This window comes from Vanacampus margaritifer, chromosome 7 (assembly GCF_051991255.1).
Source record: "Vanacampus margaritifer isolate UIUO_Vmar chromosome 7, RoL_Vmar_1.0, whole genome shotgun sequence".
NCBI classification, from domain to species: Eukaryota; Metazoa; Chordata; class Actinopteri; order Syngnathiformes; family Syngnathidae; genus Vanacampus; species Vanacampus margaritifer.
In genome coordinates, this window is record NC_135438.1 from 21,449,213 (window position 1) to 21,467,863 (window position 18,651).

At 43.5% G+C, this 18,651-nt stretch overlaps 1 protein-coding gene across 3 annotated transcripts in view; it reads right to left on the reverse strand.

The window, feature by feature from the left end:
- Positions 1-18,615, reverse strand: part of rptor (regulatory associated protein of MTOR, complex 1) — a 188,282-nt gene extending 169,667 nt beyond the window's left edge. For all 3 annotated transcript variants that reach the window (XM_077571008.1, XM_077571009.1, XM_077571006.1), the window contains exons 1-3: positions 18,165-18,615; positions 17,243-17,414; positions 2,869-2,971 (exon numbers count right to left, since the gene is read on the reverse strand). In XM_077571008.1, coding sequence (XP_077427134.1) covers positions 2,869-2,971; positions 17,243-17,407 — 268 coding nt within the window. In that variant the 5' untranslated portion in view covers positions 17,408-17,414; positions 18,165-18,615. The remainder of the gene's footprint in view (positions 1-2,868; positions 2,972-17,242; positions 17,415-18,164) is intronic.
- Positions 18,616-18,651: the final 36 nt, after the last annotated feature.

Sequence of the window (18,651 nt, forward strand, 5' to 3'; positions counted from 1 at the left end):
TCTCGAGTGGAGGAGAAGCGGCGGTGACCCTCACCTAAGTTTGCAAATACTCTTCAGTCAATATCTAACACTAATATACCGATGGGAGAGCGCAGAAATAACTCCCAGGAACGGCAGGCATATAGTATATGCATTCCTCATAAAAGTCCATTTTATTTTGTCTGCAACCTCATTTCACACAAATAGTGTTTCCATCTATCCATCCATCCATCCATTCATCTTCTACCGCTTATCCGAGGTCGGGTCGCGGGGGCAGCAGCTTTAGGAGGGATGCCCAGACTTCCCTCTCCCCAGCCACTTCAACCAGCTCCTCTGGCGGGATCCCAAGGCGCTCCAAGGCCAGCTCCTCTGGCGGGATCCCAAGGCGCTCCAAGGCCAGCCGAGAGACATAGTCTCTCCAGCGTGTCCTGGGTCGTCCCCGGGGCCTCCAGCCGGTGGAGCATACCCGGAACACCTATCCACGGAGATGTCCAAAAGGCATCCGAACCAGATGCCCGAGCCACCTCAGCTGGCTCCTCTCAATGCGGAGGAGTAGCGGCTCGACCCTGAGTCCCTCCCGGATGACCGAGCTTCTCACCCTATCTCTAAGGGAGAGCCCGGACACCCTGCGGAGGAAACCCATTTCTTCCGCTTGTATCCAGGATTTTGTTCTTTCGGTCTCGACCCACAGCTTGTGACCATAGGTGAGGGTAGGAACATAGATCAATTGGTTCTTCACCACAACGGAACGATACAGAGTCCGCATCACTCCAGACGCAGCAATGATCCGCCTGTCCATCTCCTGCTCCATCCTGCCCTCACACGTGAATAAGACCCCAAGATACTTGAACTCCTCCACTTGAGGAAAGATCTCATCCCCGACCCGAAGAGAGCACGCCACCCATTTCCGACGGAGAACCATGGTCTCGGAGTTGGAGGTGCTGATCTTCATCCCAACCGCTTCACACTGTGAACCGCTCCAGTGAGAGTTGGAGATCACGGCTTGATGAAGCCAACAGCACAACGTCATCTGCAAAAAGCAGCGATGCAATGCTGAGGCCACTAAACCGGACCCCCTCAACACCTTGGCTGCGCCTAGAAATTCTGTGAAGAATCAGTGACAAAGGGCAGCCTTGGCGGAATCCAACCCTCACTGGAAACAAATCCGACTTACTGCCGGCAATGCGGACCAAGCTCTGGCACCGGTCGTACAGGGACCGCACAGTCCGTATCAAGGGGCTCGGTACCCCGTACTCTCGAAGCACCCCCCACAGAACTCCCCGAAGGACCCGGTTGAACGCCTTCTCCAAATCCACAAAACACATGTAGACTGGTTGGGCGAACTCCAATGCACCCTCGAGGACCCCGCAGAGGGTGAAGAGCTGGTCCGCTGTTCCATGGCCGGGGCGAAAACAACACTGCTCCTCCTGAATCAGAGATTCGACTTCCCGGGGGACCCTCCTCTCCAGCACCCCGGAATAGACCTGTCCAGGGAGGCTAAGGAGTGTGATCACTCTATCGTTAGAACACACCCTCCGGTCCCCCTTCTTAAAAAGGGGGATCACCACCCCGGTCTGCTAATCCAGAGGCATTGTCCCCGATGTCCATGCGATTTTGTAGAGGCGTGTCAACCACGACAGCCCCACGACAGCCCCACAACATCCAGAGCCTTTAGGAACTCCGGGCGGATCTCATCCACCCCCCGGGGCCCTACCACCGACGAGCTTTCCAACCATCTCAGTGACTTCGAACCCCGAGACAGGAGAGCCCACCTCAGGATTGTCGCCATGACAAGCACCGTCCACCTTACGGCCACAGCTCCGATCGGCCGCCTCGACAATGGAGGCGCAGAACATGGCCCATTTGGACTCAATATCCCCCGCCTCCCCCGCTACAAGGGAAAAGTTCTGCCGGAGGTGGGCGCTGAAACTCTTTCTGACAAGGGATTCCGCCAGACGTTCCCAGCAAACACTCATATGCTTGGGTCTGGCAGGTCTGACCGGCATCTTCCGCCACCATCGGAGCCAACACACCACCAGGTGGTGATCAGTTGACAGCTCCGCCCCTCTCTTCACCCGAGTGTCCAAAACATGCGGCTGCAAATCCGATGACACGACTACAAAGTTGATTATCGAACTGCGGCCCAGGGTGTCCTGGTGCCAAGTACACATATGGACGCCCCTATGTTTGAACATGGTGTTTGTTATGGACAATCTGTGACGAGAACAGAAGTCCAATAACAAAACACCACACGGGTTCTGATCGGAGGGGCCCGTTCCTCCCAATCACGCCTCTGCAGGTCTCACTGTCATTCCCCACATGAGCGTTGAAGTTACCCAGCAGAACGAGGGAGCACTCTCCAGCACACCCTCCAAGGATTCCAAGGACTCTGAACTGCTGTTTGATGCATAGGCACAAACAACAGTCAGGACCCGTCCCCCCAAAAAAAGGCGGAGGGAGGCTACCCTCTCGTCTACCGGGGTGAACCCCAAAGTATGGGGACCCTCTGGACTGGTACCAGAGCCCAAGCTGTGTGTAGAGGCGAGACCGACTATGCCTAGTCGGAACTTCTCGGCCTCACACACCAGCTCGGGCTCCTTCCCCGCCAGAGATGTGAAATTCCATGTCCTAAGAGCCAGCTTCTGTAGCCGGGGATCGGTCCGCCAAGGTCCTCGCCCTTGGCTGCCACGCATCCCACTATGCACCCGACCCCTTTGGGCCCTCCCACCGGTGGTGAGCCCATGGGAAGGGGGACCCACGTTGCCTCTTGGGTGTAGGCTCTCGCCAATGAGCTCTGCCTCCAGGCCTGGCTCCAGAGGGAGGCCCAGGTGACCCGCATCCGGGCAAGGGAAACAAATAGTGTTTCCTTCAATTAAAATTAAAACTCACCTATCCAGCACTCCAATCTGGCGCAGGGGGATGTCTTGACCACATCTGGAGGGTCCACTCCAACATTGAGACACAACACCAGTGCTACACTCACAGTCTTCATCTGTGATAGAAAAACAGATAACGAACCTTACACACAGATAGCTCATTGCAAATATTACACTGGACAGGACACAGATACTTGATGTTCAGAACAATTTCACATCACCTAGACACACAATAATATAGTCCATAATGGATACTTAACAATCCTAACTAAATTATAGCCTATTCAAATATAAGATGAATTGTCACAATCTCCTTGCCCTGGTCTGCAATTCTATATTAACCACAGAGACAGAAGAGACAGGTTACTAAAGCAATGTTGACAAAAAAAAAATGTTATTTAAAAGTTTTTGTTTTTCAAAAAATTATAACTCATCATTTAAGACAGCTCTGTGATGTTCACGCAGCATCTTGTTTCTGCACTTTTCTTCACTGTCAATTTAAAAGAATGCCATGCTTTTTAATGAAAGGATGGAATTTTTAAATCCGATTCATTGATCCCAAAAAAATCAACAGATTTTTATTTATTATAAATATATATATTTTATTACAGCGCTGACTCACCTACCAAAAATCCTCAATCGCTATTCGTGTCGACATTAACGAATGAGTGTCGAGTTCAGATAAAATTGAAAATGGTTTCTCATTGTACTTTTGCCCCAACCACCACCAAACATTCGCACCTTTCATACACCAGTGTGAGTAGCACTGGAGGCAATGTGTGAAGTGCCTTGCCCAATTACATGACTTGGGGAGAGCGGGGATCGAACAGCCGACATTCTGGTTACTGAATGACCGTCTCTACACCCTGAGCCACGGCCGCCACAAATTGTGACGCAGACTCAGTATGATAGCAAAACCTGACAGGAGACTTTGTTTTGGTGCATGCTGTGTGTGTGCTGTGTTCGCGTGCTGTGAATGTGTTGTCAGGAAGGTTAGGACCGCTGGTGTTGTAAAAATAATTAAGGTGTACTCTCCTTTCTCACTGACTGAATAAAAGGTCAGTGTGCAAGTGGGATATACAGTAGCAGTGCCTCACAGCACTACAGCAAATCAACCATACCTGACCTGCTCACTTGCCCTTTGTCTACCTGCATGTGTATGTCACAAACCTATTCTGTGTGAAAGGAACTGATGCGCTACTGTCCCATATTTGCATTCATCTCTAACTCAGTGTTTCCCACACCATGTTAATACTTGGGCGTGCCACCCAAGTAAATTGGCCACCACCCAAGATGTTTTCAAGAAAATGTATTAAGAATATATATATAAAAGGGAAAAAAATACATGTAGCGACAGGTATACCACATGTAAAATTAGTTCGCCGTCACTCACTGGTGGATTGATTGTGAGGCTAGAGGAGACGTAGTAACAGGACTGAGACCCACCTCCGGTTCAAACCGCCTCCCATCCCTACCGCCAGAGTCCACCCACCCAAGTAGATTTCAGATCTGTGGGAAACACTGACTACCCATTTTTGATTACAGAAATGCTAACTGTGTGTCAGCTTCTAAATCAGATGTCATCCCCCATCCCGACCTGCGACTGTAATCTACAGTATGTGATAAAAAAGCTTCATGCCCAGAAAATACAAAATACAGTGGAAATTGTTTTGATATTTTCAGAGATTGAAGTCGACATAAGTAAAAATGTGCATGTAAATGTTGGTAATGATTTGTAATGGAGATAATAATGCACTGATTACATGGACATGGTCTATTTGTACAAACCCAATTCCCAAAAAGTTGGGCCACTATACAAATTGTGAATAAAAACTGAATGCAATTATGGGAAAGTGCCAAATGTCAATATTTTGTTCAAAATAGAACATAGATGACAGGTCAAAAGTTTAAACTGAGAAAATGTATCATTATAAGGGAAATTGCATTCAGTTTTTATTCACAATTTGTATAGTGTCCCAACTTTTTGGAAATTGGGTTTGTATATGTATGATCTGCCCCAACACTGTAATGTAATGTTCGGTTGTTTGTTGTATAAAAGGAAAAATTGTTTAAAAAAAAAAATTGGGATGATTCATAGCATTTTCGTTTCATGAAGTCATGTTTGCTTTTGTACATTTAGTTGTGCTCATAACTTGCAAACACAACTGTATATTCTCCGGTCCATCTGCGAACATTACTTCGTTCTTACAGATGTTCAAAAGTGCACACTGCATAATATAGTTTTGCTTATTTTACATATACCGGTATTGATATTATTCATTCATCCATTCATTCAATTGCAATGCTTTCGATGGATATCTATGGTTTTTAGCTTCTCTGATTATTTGTGTTTTACTGATATTGTTATAATGCTTTTGGTCACCTGAATTGTGATGTGAGATGTTCATACCATTTCATCTCTAGGATGAAGAAAACAGAAGACGATTTGAATATAAATATCTTTGTTTGCATCTCTAGCTCGAATGCAGGCCCGGGGAGTCGGTGGATAAAAGCACACAAAAAAAATGTTAAACCTTGAATGATGCACACTTTTTTCTCTTCAATGAACTCGAGGCTTTCATCAAATACGGTGTGTCTTAATATGCAGCTCAAAATCTCTCTGAAAATTAAATCTAATCAAAGTCAAATAATTGATTTGGAGTCGCCCAAATATTATACAATTAAAATGCTCGCTATTTGTAAGCATCACTCACAACTGTCAAAGATATGATGTCATCGGATCTGCTTTGAGAAAGAAAAGAGGATTTTATAACAAGTGACCCTTGACAGGAATAAACAGTTCAGAAAATGGATGATTTCAGTAAACCAGTTCTGTGTTTCTCATTTGAATGAACACAATATTTGTTTTTTCAGGCATTATTATAAAAATGCCAGCATCCATGTAAGTAAAGGAAGCTTAACATCTACGTTAATATCTTGTAGCGATCTTGTTTCGAAGATACATTACACAAAGAGCCTTAGAAACCATGGCAGGTTTGCCCTTTAAAACAAAAAAAGCTGAAATGACAGCAGCCTTTAGAGAAATATTCATGTGAAATCCAGAGAGAGAAAAAAATGTTACTGACATTGTGGGTAAAATGTCAAAGAAAAGACTTGGCTTTCATAACGGTAACAAATATGGTCCTCCAAAACCCCTCAAACATAATATATGATAGGTAGCAGCCCAGTCGATTCTGGATAAAGGTGAAATCACATTAGTATTAATCATAATTACATATACAATATAGTTAGCCCACTTCATAAAAATATGCTTTCCTAGGATCATTTAGTTGTTTCCAGCCAGGCTCCAGTGAATGCAATTTATACTCTTACAGTACAAGATAGTCATTTGCATTGAATTAAGGCAAATGAATAAAGCATGAGTTTGCTTTTCTTTAAACTATCACTCATCATAAAGTTAAGAAACACAAGAACTGGGGCTGGGCCATATATCGTTATTGTACTCATACCTGGATATGAATATTCAAGATATTAATATTAAGTCATGGATTTGCCATGCTCACACTTCGTGTACTGTACGGCTCATGCTAACCAACCACATATCTCCTTTCAATTGTGCTGTTTATCGACAGCTAAAGCCAGCCAATGGCAATCATCTGACAAACGGAGGGAGCAAGTGAGCGAGAGAGAGAGACACACACACAGAAACACAAAAACACAACACACACATTTCCGTGTCATAAGCATGTGAGACTAACTTTTGCACTGGTAGCACTGGTGCAACCAACTATTTCAGTTGGTTGCACCACATTTTGGTCGCACCTTTTTTTGGGGAGCTCCGGGCATGACCGTATTTGATGATGTGTAGTTGTCTATATTTGCATAGCATAGTTTCAGATGACGTAAAGATTGACAGCAACTCAACATATAGCTGCAAAATATTTTACTGTAACAAGATTTGTCTGCAATAAAACAGGTAAATTATTTTATATTACTTTAAAAGAAATTGGAAAAGCTTTTCTTTTGTGAACATTAGTTTGTTCAATCAAATGACTGATCAAATGGTTCTTGTTCAATGTTTTGTTTAACGCCTGTTTAAAGGGGGCTATTGTAAAGGTGCTTATATTTTTTATTATAAATGTTATAAGAATAATATACATATAATTAAAACAGCAGGTATATTCTTTATTTTGATTCATTGACATACCAACAACTAGAATGGAGGATGGAAGCCTAGTAGATGATTAAGTACTGTAAAAAAAAAAAAAGAAGAAGAAGAAGAAGAAAAAAGAAAAAAAGTGACTAGTTGGACCACTGGTTGTAATTAAGTAAAAAAAAAAAAAACTGAACAAGTGACTTGACAGCCATCATTCTTCTTAACCCATTAAGGCCGGCAGCGCGCAAACGCGTTTCTACCTTTAAAGCCGGGAGCGCACTGCCTTTAAACCCGGGAGAGCAGATAAGTCATTTTGTTTTGTTTTGACCAATTCTTGGTCTCTTAGCCGATGAAATGCAATAGAATATGCACGAGTGGGTGACGTGGGCCTCGTAGCATGTCCTGGATTTTTTTTTTATTCGAGCATTTATGGCTTACGCAGATTCGCGGGAGTTATGTAACAAATTACGCGATTGGAGACAGCGCGGGAGTACTTCGAATCGGTGTAACCAGTCAACAGTGGCATATTGTTAATGAATGAGGATGAGGATGTTGAAGATGAAGACGGCTTTGTAACAGAATGGACGACGAATGATTACCACTCGATTGCCCGAGGTTATTACAACTATGCGCTCCAGTGTTGAAGGTAAATATACCTGCAGATGCGAAATTTGTTCGTTGTTTTTAAAAATGTATATATTAAAGGTTTATAATAATAATTCTGTTTGCGTGCTCTGAAATGTTTTGGGAATTAGGTTTCTATCTGCTTCAGGAGCTAAGATATCAATTATTATTATTTTTTTTAGTTTCCAGGAAAACTTCAGGTTTTCGGGGACACAAAAACAAACTATGACAGACACAGGCTTCTAATTTGCAGGACAGAAACAGCAAACAAAAACTAGCTACACAGTTCACCAAGGTCACCTTCAATTAATATTATTGCAGTCAGACAGGTTTCAATGGGGTTTTTTCCCAAGCCAACCATCAATTGCAGCTATATAGCCCTGACGTCCTCCTAAAGCTGAAACCTTATATGTGATTACATGACAAGCTCAGTGACCGCACACACAATCACAATGCACATGGATTGCAAGACATAAAAGAGCATAACTGCAAACACACACACACACACACACACACACACACACACACACACACCTGAAACCCTAGCTGTTGGCCCGACAGGTAGGAGGGATAATAAACACAATTTTAACCAATAGGTAATGCAATTGTGCAGCCTGCTACTTCACCTTCATGCTGCGAAAGCAATGCACATCGCGTTTGTGCACAAATCACTGCAACAGCAGACTCTGAATGCCTTTTACAGCCCACACAAGCCTTTCACTGCATTCTCACTCAATGTCTGAAATCACCTCAATCAATTACAAGACCAAAACTGTATATGAACAGCATTGAGCAGATGATAGACAGACAGACAGAGGGATAGATAGATATGTACCTTAATAATCCCAATGAGAAATTGAATTATCCAGATGCTCCATCTGACACACAGTTCAGTGAGATCAATGAGAAGGAATTACACACACATGGTACCACTTTTTTTTTATTTTCGGGGTTGTGGCGAGGGACACCAGCAGGATAGACAAGCTGGTTAAGAAGGCTGCTCAGTGCTGGGGCATAGCCTTCACTGTCTTGAGAGAGGTGGAGCAGCGGATGTAGTACAAGCTAAGTGCGCTCATGGACAATGCCATCCAACCTCTTCATCTCACCTTAGTGGAGCAGAGCAGCAGTCACGAAATGTGGCTCATTTCAATATACTGACAGACAGCATTATTCGGAAGGTCATTTGATCCAGCAACAATTTAAACTGTTTGATGCCTTAATTGAGGGCAGTGGTTGGGGCTAATTTATTTACTTCTATCATTTGGTAATTGATTAATGGCTGCCTTTCTGATAAGGTGTATTGCTATTTATGTATTATGTATTTGTACATACACTACCGTTGAAAAGTTTAGGGTCAGCAATAGTGTTGTTCCGATACAATTTTTTGGGCCCCGATTCCAATACCCAGTTTTTCAGTATTGGCATACCGATACCTAGTTGTTGTTGGGTTTTTTTCAACAGCTGTCCTACCTCGCTGTGGTTGGCAAACTCCCAAATCTCTCAAATCAAAAAGCGCCAAAACGCCTCTCAGCAGGTAAATGCAATGAATTTGCCTGCTACTTTAGTGAAAAAGTACAATCCATTTGGTCAAACATCATCACAAACCAGTAAAATTACAAAATTATGCAGAACTTAAAATTAGGAACGCACGATAATATCGGTGGCCGATAATTATTGGCAATTATCGGCCAATTTGACGTCAAACAGATAATGAAGAAATCCACCAATAATAATAGACATGCCACGTTGGTCCATCTGTTATGGTTGTGGCTCAAGTTGTGCCCAATTCCTCAACCCATCCCCCTCTCCTATGGTAGTGTTCCATATTTGTGATGTCATAATGTGCACGACCTCGTGTTCACAAAAGATGCATCATGGCGACATGTCAGTCAGTGTGGGCTTTCCTTACTGTGTCTGCCCAAAATGTTACCCTCGCAGTTTTTTGTTGCATTTTTAAAACATGACTGTTTTGTTTTGGCAAAGGAGTTACTGGTTGTCTTTGAAGCAGAGATATCAATAAAATTCAGCTTCATGGTGCTTTACGCATGGCCCCGGACAGCCCAGAATTGTGATGCGCTGCCACGAAAATTGAGATGCGCCCATTTTTTATGCCAAGCACATGTGTGTCAATCTACGAAAATAGAGTCTCTAGAATCACTGTCTTTAGAAACCAAAGACCAAGTTCAAAATCTTATAGTGCAGCCTGAGACTCAGACCTGACTTTCGGCAATCATATCAAATCTATCAACTAAAACAGCCTTTACCAGCTGAATAACATAACCAGACTGAAGGACTGCATGCTCCAAGCAAACCAAGACAAGCTTATCCATGCTTTTATCTCCTTGGTTATTCTAATGGTCTCCCGACTGGACACTCAAAAAAAGAACATCAGACAGTTGCAACTCATTCAGAACGCTGCAGCTCGGTGTCTGACCAAAACAAAGAGATCAGAACATATCACTCCGGTCCTAAAGGCTTTACACTGTCTCCCAGTCAGCTGTACAGGGTGTCAATAAAGTCTGGGCACATGGTAAAAAAAACCTTAAAAGATATGGTCCGATGTTTTTCCTTTGCTGTATGAAAACACAACATTAAAACTGATGCATGAGGAAGCCAGCAGAGCAGCCAACCAGGAACGAGCGTGAAACCAGCCCACCAATCAGGAGTGGGGGTTCTCAGAAATGAATTTGCATGTGCAGACAAGGCACATGATTCAAACTCCTAACATGTCCACAAAAACAGTCCACCAATCAGGAGCGGGAGTTCACACTGCGAAATTGGCACCATCAAATCCCTGAATAGTTTGGGTCCGGAAAACAATAGAGAAATGCTGATTGAATATAAACCCAGTAAGGGTCTGAGATTTCCAGACTTGGGTCAATTAGTGGAACTCAGAGTTCAAAGTAAACACAGTGAAGCTGCATTTAGCCGTTATGTTGCCCACAAATGAAATAAGCTGCCAACAGAAGTGAAGTCAGACCAGCTAAAAACGTTGCTTCCTTTCTATATCTTTCATGAGGCTCTTCTAAACATTTTTAAATTATGATTTTTTTAAATTATTTTACAAAACTAGACTTATTTAATGTTTTCTGTTAATGTGTTTTAACGTTGTCAATGTATGATGTTTTAGTACTTTTTGTAAGCTACTTTTGTTTTGTAAAGCAGTGGTCCCCAATATACTTCCGGTTAATTGATTAACCTAGGCTTAAAAGTATTTAATTTTAAAAAGTGACCGGATTCTCTCTGTTTACGACGGATTCTTGACGCATGTTAAGATGCTAATCATCTCTGTCGCGTAGCGCTGATGCTAATCAACAAGTTAGCAAAATGAGTAAAAAAAACTGACATATTTGGAAAGTTTCTTTGCAACGGAGAAAAGGCCCAGTGATAAGACAACACTGGAGCCTCTGACCAAGAAGAAAAAGAAAGGTTTTAAAAAAAAAAAAAAAAGAAAAGAAAGAAAAGAAAAAGAAAAGAAAAATTAATCTATATGCCGATGATATTTTACTTTATCTAGAAAACCCGGCGATTTCGTTAGGGGAAGTATTTAACTTAATAACTAAATTCTCACAGTTGTCAGATTATTCTATTAACTGGACAAAATCATCACTTCTACCTATTACAGAAAATTCTTGGAACCCTGCAAGCCAGGACCCACATTACTCATTTCCTATAGGTAATTTAAAATACTTAGGCATAAAAATCTCACCTAAATTAACAGATTTAATTCATTTAAATTTTTCTCCACTTCTGGATAACATTCATAGTGACTTGGAACGCTGGAATAATCTTCCTATTTCTTTAATAGGACGAATAGCCACCGTTAAAATGAAAGTTTTACCTAAAATAAACTATTTTTTCTCAATGATTCCATTTAAACCTACGGCTAAATGGTTCCAGTTGTTGGACTCAGCCGTTACAAAATTTTACTGGAAAAAAAAAAAGCAAAGATTAGTCTATCTACTCTTCAGAAAAGTAAATCCAAAGGTGGTCTAGAGGCACCAAATTTTATGTACTACTATATAGCTAACCAGCTACAATATATCGTTCTATGGGCACAACCCAACAGAGATACTAACTGTTGGCTGGAACTAGAACAGAAGGATTGTAATAACCTCAGACTTCTAGATTTACTCTTTATTACAACATCGATTAAGCGACATAATTGTTTTAAAAACCCAATGATCTCCGCCACCCTGACTGCTTGGTGGAAGGCATTAGAAATTACAAAAGCCCAAGTGGAGCCCTGTGGGCTTTCTCCCCTATGGCATAACCCTGACTTTCGAATTAACAACCAAACGTTTTATTTAGGTGTGTGGGAGCAGAAAGGAATCACACATCTTCACCATCTCTTCTCAGATAATATGTTTATATCATATACATCTTTGCTCCAAAAATACAAAATAACAAACGGAAATTTTTTACATTATCTGCAAGTTAAAAATATGATAAAGAAACAAATTCCAACACTTCAGGGTACGCTCCAACCGCCTGGCTTAGCTAAAGATATTACCAAGCTTTCTCCGACAACAAAAAAACTTTCAAAAATATATAAGTTACTTTCATATACGGATAAAATGTCTTTACCCATCTTAAAATGGGAGACGGACTTGTCTATAGCTCCGGAATCTGACTTTTGGATTCAAGTTTGTGAAAATGCATTTAAAATGACAAAACACACAAATTTACAACTTATCCAATACAAAATAATCCATAGAACATACATTACTCAATATATGATGAAGAAAATGGGCCTCTCTGACTCCGACATTTGTCTCCAGTGTTTACAAAACACTACAGACACTTATTTTCATGCTTTATGGTTATGCACCCCGGTTATGTATTTCTGGACTAAAGTCTTAGAAAAACTTTCCGCTATCTTGGACTATAGGATACCTTTATCTCCAAACTTGTGTTTGCTAGGTGACCTAACAACAGCTGACCTACCACATAAACAATTTCAATCTACACTTGTAGCCCTTACTATCGCTAAAAAAACAATTCTTGTTAACTGGAAAAATAAACAAACTCTGAATATCGACCAATGGTCTAACCTCCTCATAAATCACATTTTAATGGAAAAAATATCGGCCTCAAATAAAAAACAAATATCAAAATTCATAGAAATATGGTCTACGTATATAGAATATTTTAACCTAATTCTGGTTATTTAATTCTGCCTGTTAGCGAGAGCCACCACATCGTGATAACTTACATTGATGTCTCTGCATTTGGCAGTTTGTTACTAATGGTTGTGTTTTTATAGTCAGGAACCCAGTTGCTGTCAACAGGATCGAGCAGATTCACCTCCAATGGGCACTAAAGGCCGCCCGGTTGGGGGGGGCCCAGCTGGTCGCTCCTCTTAACTCACTGCACTAGTTTTGCACAATACATTTTAGGGCACATAACACACTTTGGGGGGGAGTGGGGTGGGGTGGAGACACCGTCTCCGCCCTGCAGCTCCCCTCCAAATTTTAATGCACCACACAACTGGGGGGGGGGGGGGGGGGCATCGGTTGGGGCGGCCGCGGTATGGAGCAGTGCTGCGGTCGCCTGTCCGTGTGCACCCCCCCCCCCCCATTAACTTATTTTAATGCACCACATACGCTCATTGACATGCCTGAGGGGCGGGTGGATCGGAGCAGGGGGGGATATCATTTCCCTCTGCTCCGGTTCACCTGCCCCCAATTTTAATGCACCACACACACACACTTATGTATATACACTGGGTGGGGTCACACTCACGGTTTAGGGGTAGAGTTCGCCAGTCGGCGAGCTGGCGAACTTAGTAACAGGGTTAGTTTTTCACTTAGATCGTTGGGGTGACGACCGGGGCCTCTCCCCGCTGGGCCTGGGGTTCGGGGATGCCGCCCGTCCTCCGGTGCCCCCATCTCCCCTTCTGCCCCTGGTGTTCCGTCCCTCCGCGTGGTGGGGTGGGCGCGGGTGCCCTCTCCGCTCCGCTGCCCGGCCCCCTCTTCGGCGCGGATGCCTGGGTGCGGTGTGTCCCCGGGGTCTGGGGTCGGGGGCTGGGGGGCTGTCGGTTGGTGGGGGTGGGGGCGGGGCGGCTTGGTTGGTGGGGGGTGGTGGTGGGGGTGCCGGGGTGGGGGGTGCTGGGGTGGGGGGGGGGCGTCTGGGGATTTGGGGACCTGGGGGCGGTTGGGGCTGGGTTGGGGTGGGTGGCGGGGGTGGGGGGCGGGGGGAGCGGGGGTTGTGGGCCGGTGGGGTGCCTGGTGGGCCTGCAGTGCCCCGTCCTGCTGCGTTGGGTTGGGGGCGCGGGCCGCGTTGGGGTGGGGGGCGCTCCTGCTCCGGGGTTTGCTCTCCGGCCGGTGGCCCCTGCGGGGCCCGGGGGTCGTCCTTTGGCGCGGCCGCGGCCTGGGGGGCCCTGAGGTGTTGCGCTTGCTCTGTCCTGGCGGGGGTCGACGGCTCCCCTCTTTGGTGGAGATTTTCATGCATGCTAGATCCACCACACCAGCATCTATCGAGACTCAGACACAATTTGTTTCTCCCTCAGGTCATTGATTCAGTGGAGGCTGGTGTCTGTGGATTTCACTCTGCTTCGTCTGTCCTTTCTACCTTTCCTCAGTTTCTCCTTTGGGCCCTTGAGGTTTCCCTGATTTGTTGGAGTTTGGATGTCTCTGGGGTTGGTGAAGGTTAGTGGCCCGGTGGGTGGTGTCTGGTTGGTGCTGGGCTTCGCTTTTCTTTCTTTTCTTTGGTCCCCCTTCGGGTCTCCTGGCGGCCCCACGACTCTGGCTGGATTTTGAAGTGTTCGGTTTAGGTGAACGGTATGGGAATTCTTATTTATTTATTTTATTTTTTTCTCACGCACGCACGCACACACACGCACGCACACACGCACGCACACACACACACGCACAAACACACATACAAAAAAAAAAAAAAAAAAGGGGAGAACAATGATGATGACATTTCAAATGATCAATACTGAGATCTCCCAGAAAAAAAGAAAAAAAAAAAAAAAAGAAAGGTGCATGGACTTAAAGCTACAGGTAGTGCTGGCCGATATTGAAAAAAATATAAGCTATGTTATATCACGAAAACGATGTACGACAATATATTTTTTGTTTTTCTGTTTAAAAAAAATAAACAACACACTATGACAGTTTTTTTTTTTTTACTTTTAAGTGACATTAAACATATATGTATCAAAAGAGAAATGCATCCAGTAAGGCTGCTATATAAAATTATCAAATGTTCACAAAAGAGGCACAGTAACCACTGATCTACTGTAATGTCGTTTTGAAAACATTTATTGTGCAGATTTCAAGTCAATATCAAAACTCAGGACTGCAGTGTGAAAGCAAATATTTAGTAATATGAAAGGTATTCACTTAAGTAAAGCCATCCATTTTCTGAATCACTTATTAAGGCTGTTGTGTTATCTTCCTCCTCCCGGGTGACGTGCGGGACGCCGTAACAATCACTTCCTGTTGTGTGTAGTATTACTTTTTCTCCACAGAGACTCATTCAAAAGCCAGCTGTTTTTCTATTAAAAGTTTGACACGCTCCGCTTTAACGCGATACCAGCAAGAACTTTGTAAAAAGTGTAATCATCACCCATGCACTTAAATTAATGTCAGTTTCACGATAACGTTAGCCGGTTAGCAAAGCGGTTAGCATAGCAAGGCTTCTACGTTTTTTCCCCGTTAATCACGCCTCGTAATCTCTTCGTGAGAAATCCGATACTTGTAACTAAAGAAGGGGGGGGGGGGGGGGATTTTGCGGAGATGAACGATTCGATGAACAAATCTTTTGAACGGTTCTTTTTAATTAACTGATTCTAAAGATTCAGTTCACTTGAAAGAATTGTCATGCCCATCACTAATTCACTGCCATGTCCATTTGTTCAGGCTGCCAGCTGGTGACAGCTGTGTGAAACAAACTTGCAGAATGAATGCCTGTCAAACAAGCGTTCTGTCACTTTTTTTTTTTTTTTGCTGTAAGTGACAAATGACGATAAACACGATAGGAAGAAAATGACACGATAATTTCTTTTCAATCGTCTTCAGGATAAATATCGTCATATCGCCCAGCACTAGCCACAGGTGATTCCCACGCATGATGGGCTCTGCGGCAAACGGCTCTTCATTTAGCGTTGTGGTGCATGAGTAAGTCATGGACTTTATATGTGTTCTGTGGTGCCTCCTTAAATTTATCTATCTCTTAAATGCGCCAACTTGGCGCATTTAAGGAGGGTGCTGCTAATATAGTTACATAAAAATGTGGCTTCACATTTTTTGTCATATCTACAAAATATCCCAGTTTTTGTGTTGCTTGTATCATTTATAAGCATTACCACAGTGACCTCACCATATTAAAGCGTTGTTGTTACCCTTGTTATGGTGTTTGTGCTGCTAGTACAAGTACATAAAAATACATAGTGTATTTGCCACCGCAACTGATATCAAATACCGATACTACTAGTAAATAAAATTCCCCATTCATAAATGGCCGATGATTTAAAAAAAAAGATCTATCCCAATTTATTATTTTTCCTTAAAATTGCATGAAGTTAATGGCAACTTTGGATTCATATAATTTCTAATTTCTTGTCCCCGATCGTAAAACGGCCGCAGGAGGGCAGCTGATAATGGTATCGGTCGCCGTGAGTACCGATACCTTAAAATAAGACTGTTATTGGCGATACCTGGTAACTGTAGTCACCCATGATAGTCAGGATGATACCACCTCTGCTTCAATTTGAGCCAGGAAAAAAACCTGTCCTACATACTTACTAACCTTTCAAATCAATACTGGCCATAAAAAAAGTTTCTGCAGAGGCTAGATGTAAAAATGACAGGAAAAGTGTATACTCTTCTACTATTTATTCATGAATATGTGGTATTCCCCATTATCATAGATAATTTTCTGAATTTGTGAAGCATTATTAGTACTACAGGCAGTAATGGAGACGACTGTAGCATCAACGAACACCATACACAAACATCATTAGGAGTGTGACGATTAAGGGTGTTAGAAAAAATCAATTCGGCAATATATCGTGATATTACAGCGCGCAATTCTCGAATCGATTCGATATGTGGCCGAATCGATTTTTAAACATCAATTTTTTATGGAAATATTCAACAAAACGTCTTACTTAGTGTTCACACGTTAAGCATGGAAGAATGTTAAATTGTCATATCATGAGATAATCGTTATTGTGTGCCTTGTATCGCATCGTATCGTGAGGTACCGAGAGGTTCCCACCCCTAAACATTATACATTTAGAATTTAGTTAAGGCCATTTAAGAAACAGCCATACCTACAATTACTAGACAACTAGTCCTCATTATGGTGAATAAGAGCACATATCAATAAAAACTCACATTCACACATTTGTGTAATTTAGGGTCTTAAATTAACCTCACCCACATATTTAGTACTGGCGGAAGCAGGAGTACCCGGTGAAAACTCACGCAAGAAGGAGCTCTACACAGGATGTCCTTAGCCCAAACCCTAACCCAGGACTTCTTGACTGTGAGGCAGACAGGCTAAACACGACTCTACCACGCCGCCTGAAGAAACACCCTGACCAAGTTTACATGCAAGAGCTGCAGGACAAGGAGCCCTTGCAGCCACACACCACAGCACAGCACAGACTTAAAGGATAAAAGTAAAAATGTACCCTGTCCTTCATCCTCCAGCTCTGCGCAAGGGCCTTAGATCCCTCTATCTTCTCTGAGTGTCGCTTCTTCATGAAGGCCAGGGGCAGCTCCCAGTCATTCATGTCAGCCTCTTCCTCAGCAAAGCCCACAGCTGGTGAGTGTAGCGAGTCTGCATCCATTTTCATTAGGACCCTACAGGGGTGAGCATATTTATGTCAGTAACACACATGCTGTAGCACAGCTGAACTAGTAAACTAGCATTCTATCCTTTCATTTTAAGCTTCTCTTGTTCAGGGTCACAGGAAAATTGGAGCCTTTCCTGAATGCCACGGGCCAAATTACAGAGCAAGAGAAGGGACATCTGAACAGTGTCAAACTCCTGAGGAGGTTGTGAGCAGCTCAAGGAAATACGTTTTAAAATTGTGATCAAAAGGAAAAGCCAAGCAAGAATGGGGAGAACATACCAACCCCTCATAGATAACCCCATCCAATTTACATTACAGTGTTTAGCCTCATATTTGGAGAGCCCCTTACAACTAAAATTGAATAGAAGACAACACAATGGCAAATTTGCATTCGTTAAGGCACAGTACAGTAATACAATTCCAAATGATCATTTTTCACTGCCACTAAGGAGTTGTATCCAAGATGACTTGGTCCCTAATATACATTAATTCGAATAGTTGCTTGCTTCGGAATTGTTGTAAAAATACGAATAATAAAATGCTCAAGGGTACTTTGGCAAAGTAAAATAGTGTTTAAGCGTAAAGTCAACGCTCACTTGAGTTTCACAAGTGGAACTCTGCTGGCTAGGCAAACGTTAGCTACATGAGCGAGCTTCATTAGACAGCTCTTTCTGCTACTGAATACGCGAGGTTAACTGTGCAACAAAAATACAGAGAAGTGCAGAATTGACCACAAAGTGTGCAGATGTGTGCAGACCTCGGTGTGGAGGAACGATCTGCCCGGGCTGGGGAAGCTCGTCGTCTCCGGATGATGATAGATACCGTCGCACAAACAATTCCGGTGAAAAAATTGTAAGACAGCGTCCACAGTCGATACAGTATGTCAAACCCGTCAAATCCAAGTTGGACGGGTGCGTGTTTGCAGGGGAATCTGTGGCTCCTCTCCCCACGGCTCTTCGCTATGGGAAGGGGCTGGAGATGAGGCCCATCTTCACACGGACAGTCTGCCACAGCCACGCGAGCCACCGCACACTCTGAGCAACGACTCGGCTCCTATGGTCCTCTGCCACAAGCCGGGTGGCTATCAGGCAGTTTCGTGCACCGAATTTCACGAAAATCACACACAATCCAGAGAAATTCGCCGCAGAACCACTTTATCAGCACTCCTGCAAGGGCGCAGCCATCTTGGGTTCGACCCACAATGCACTGTTGGCGTGAGGCTGTCATGATACGTCACCACTGTT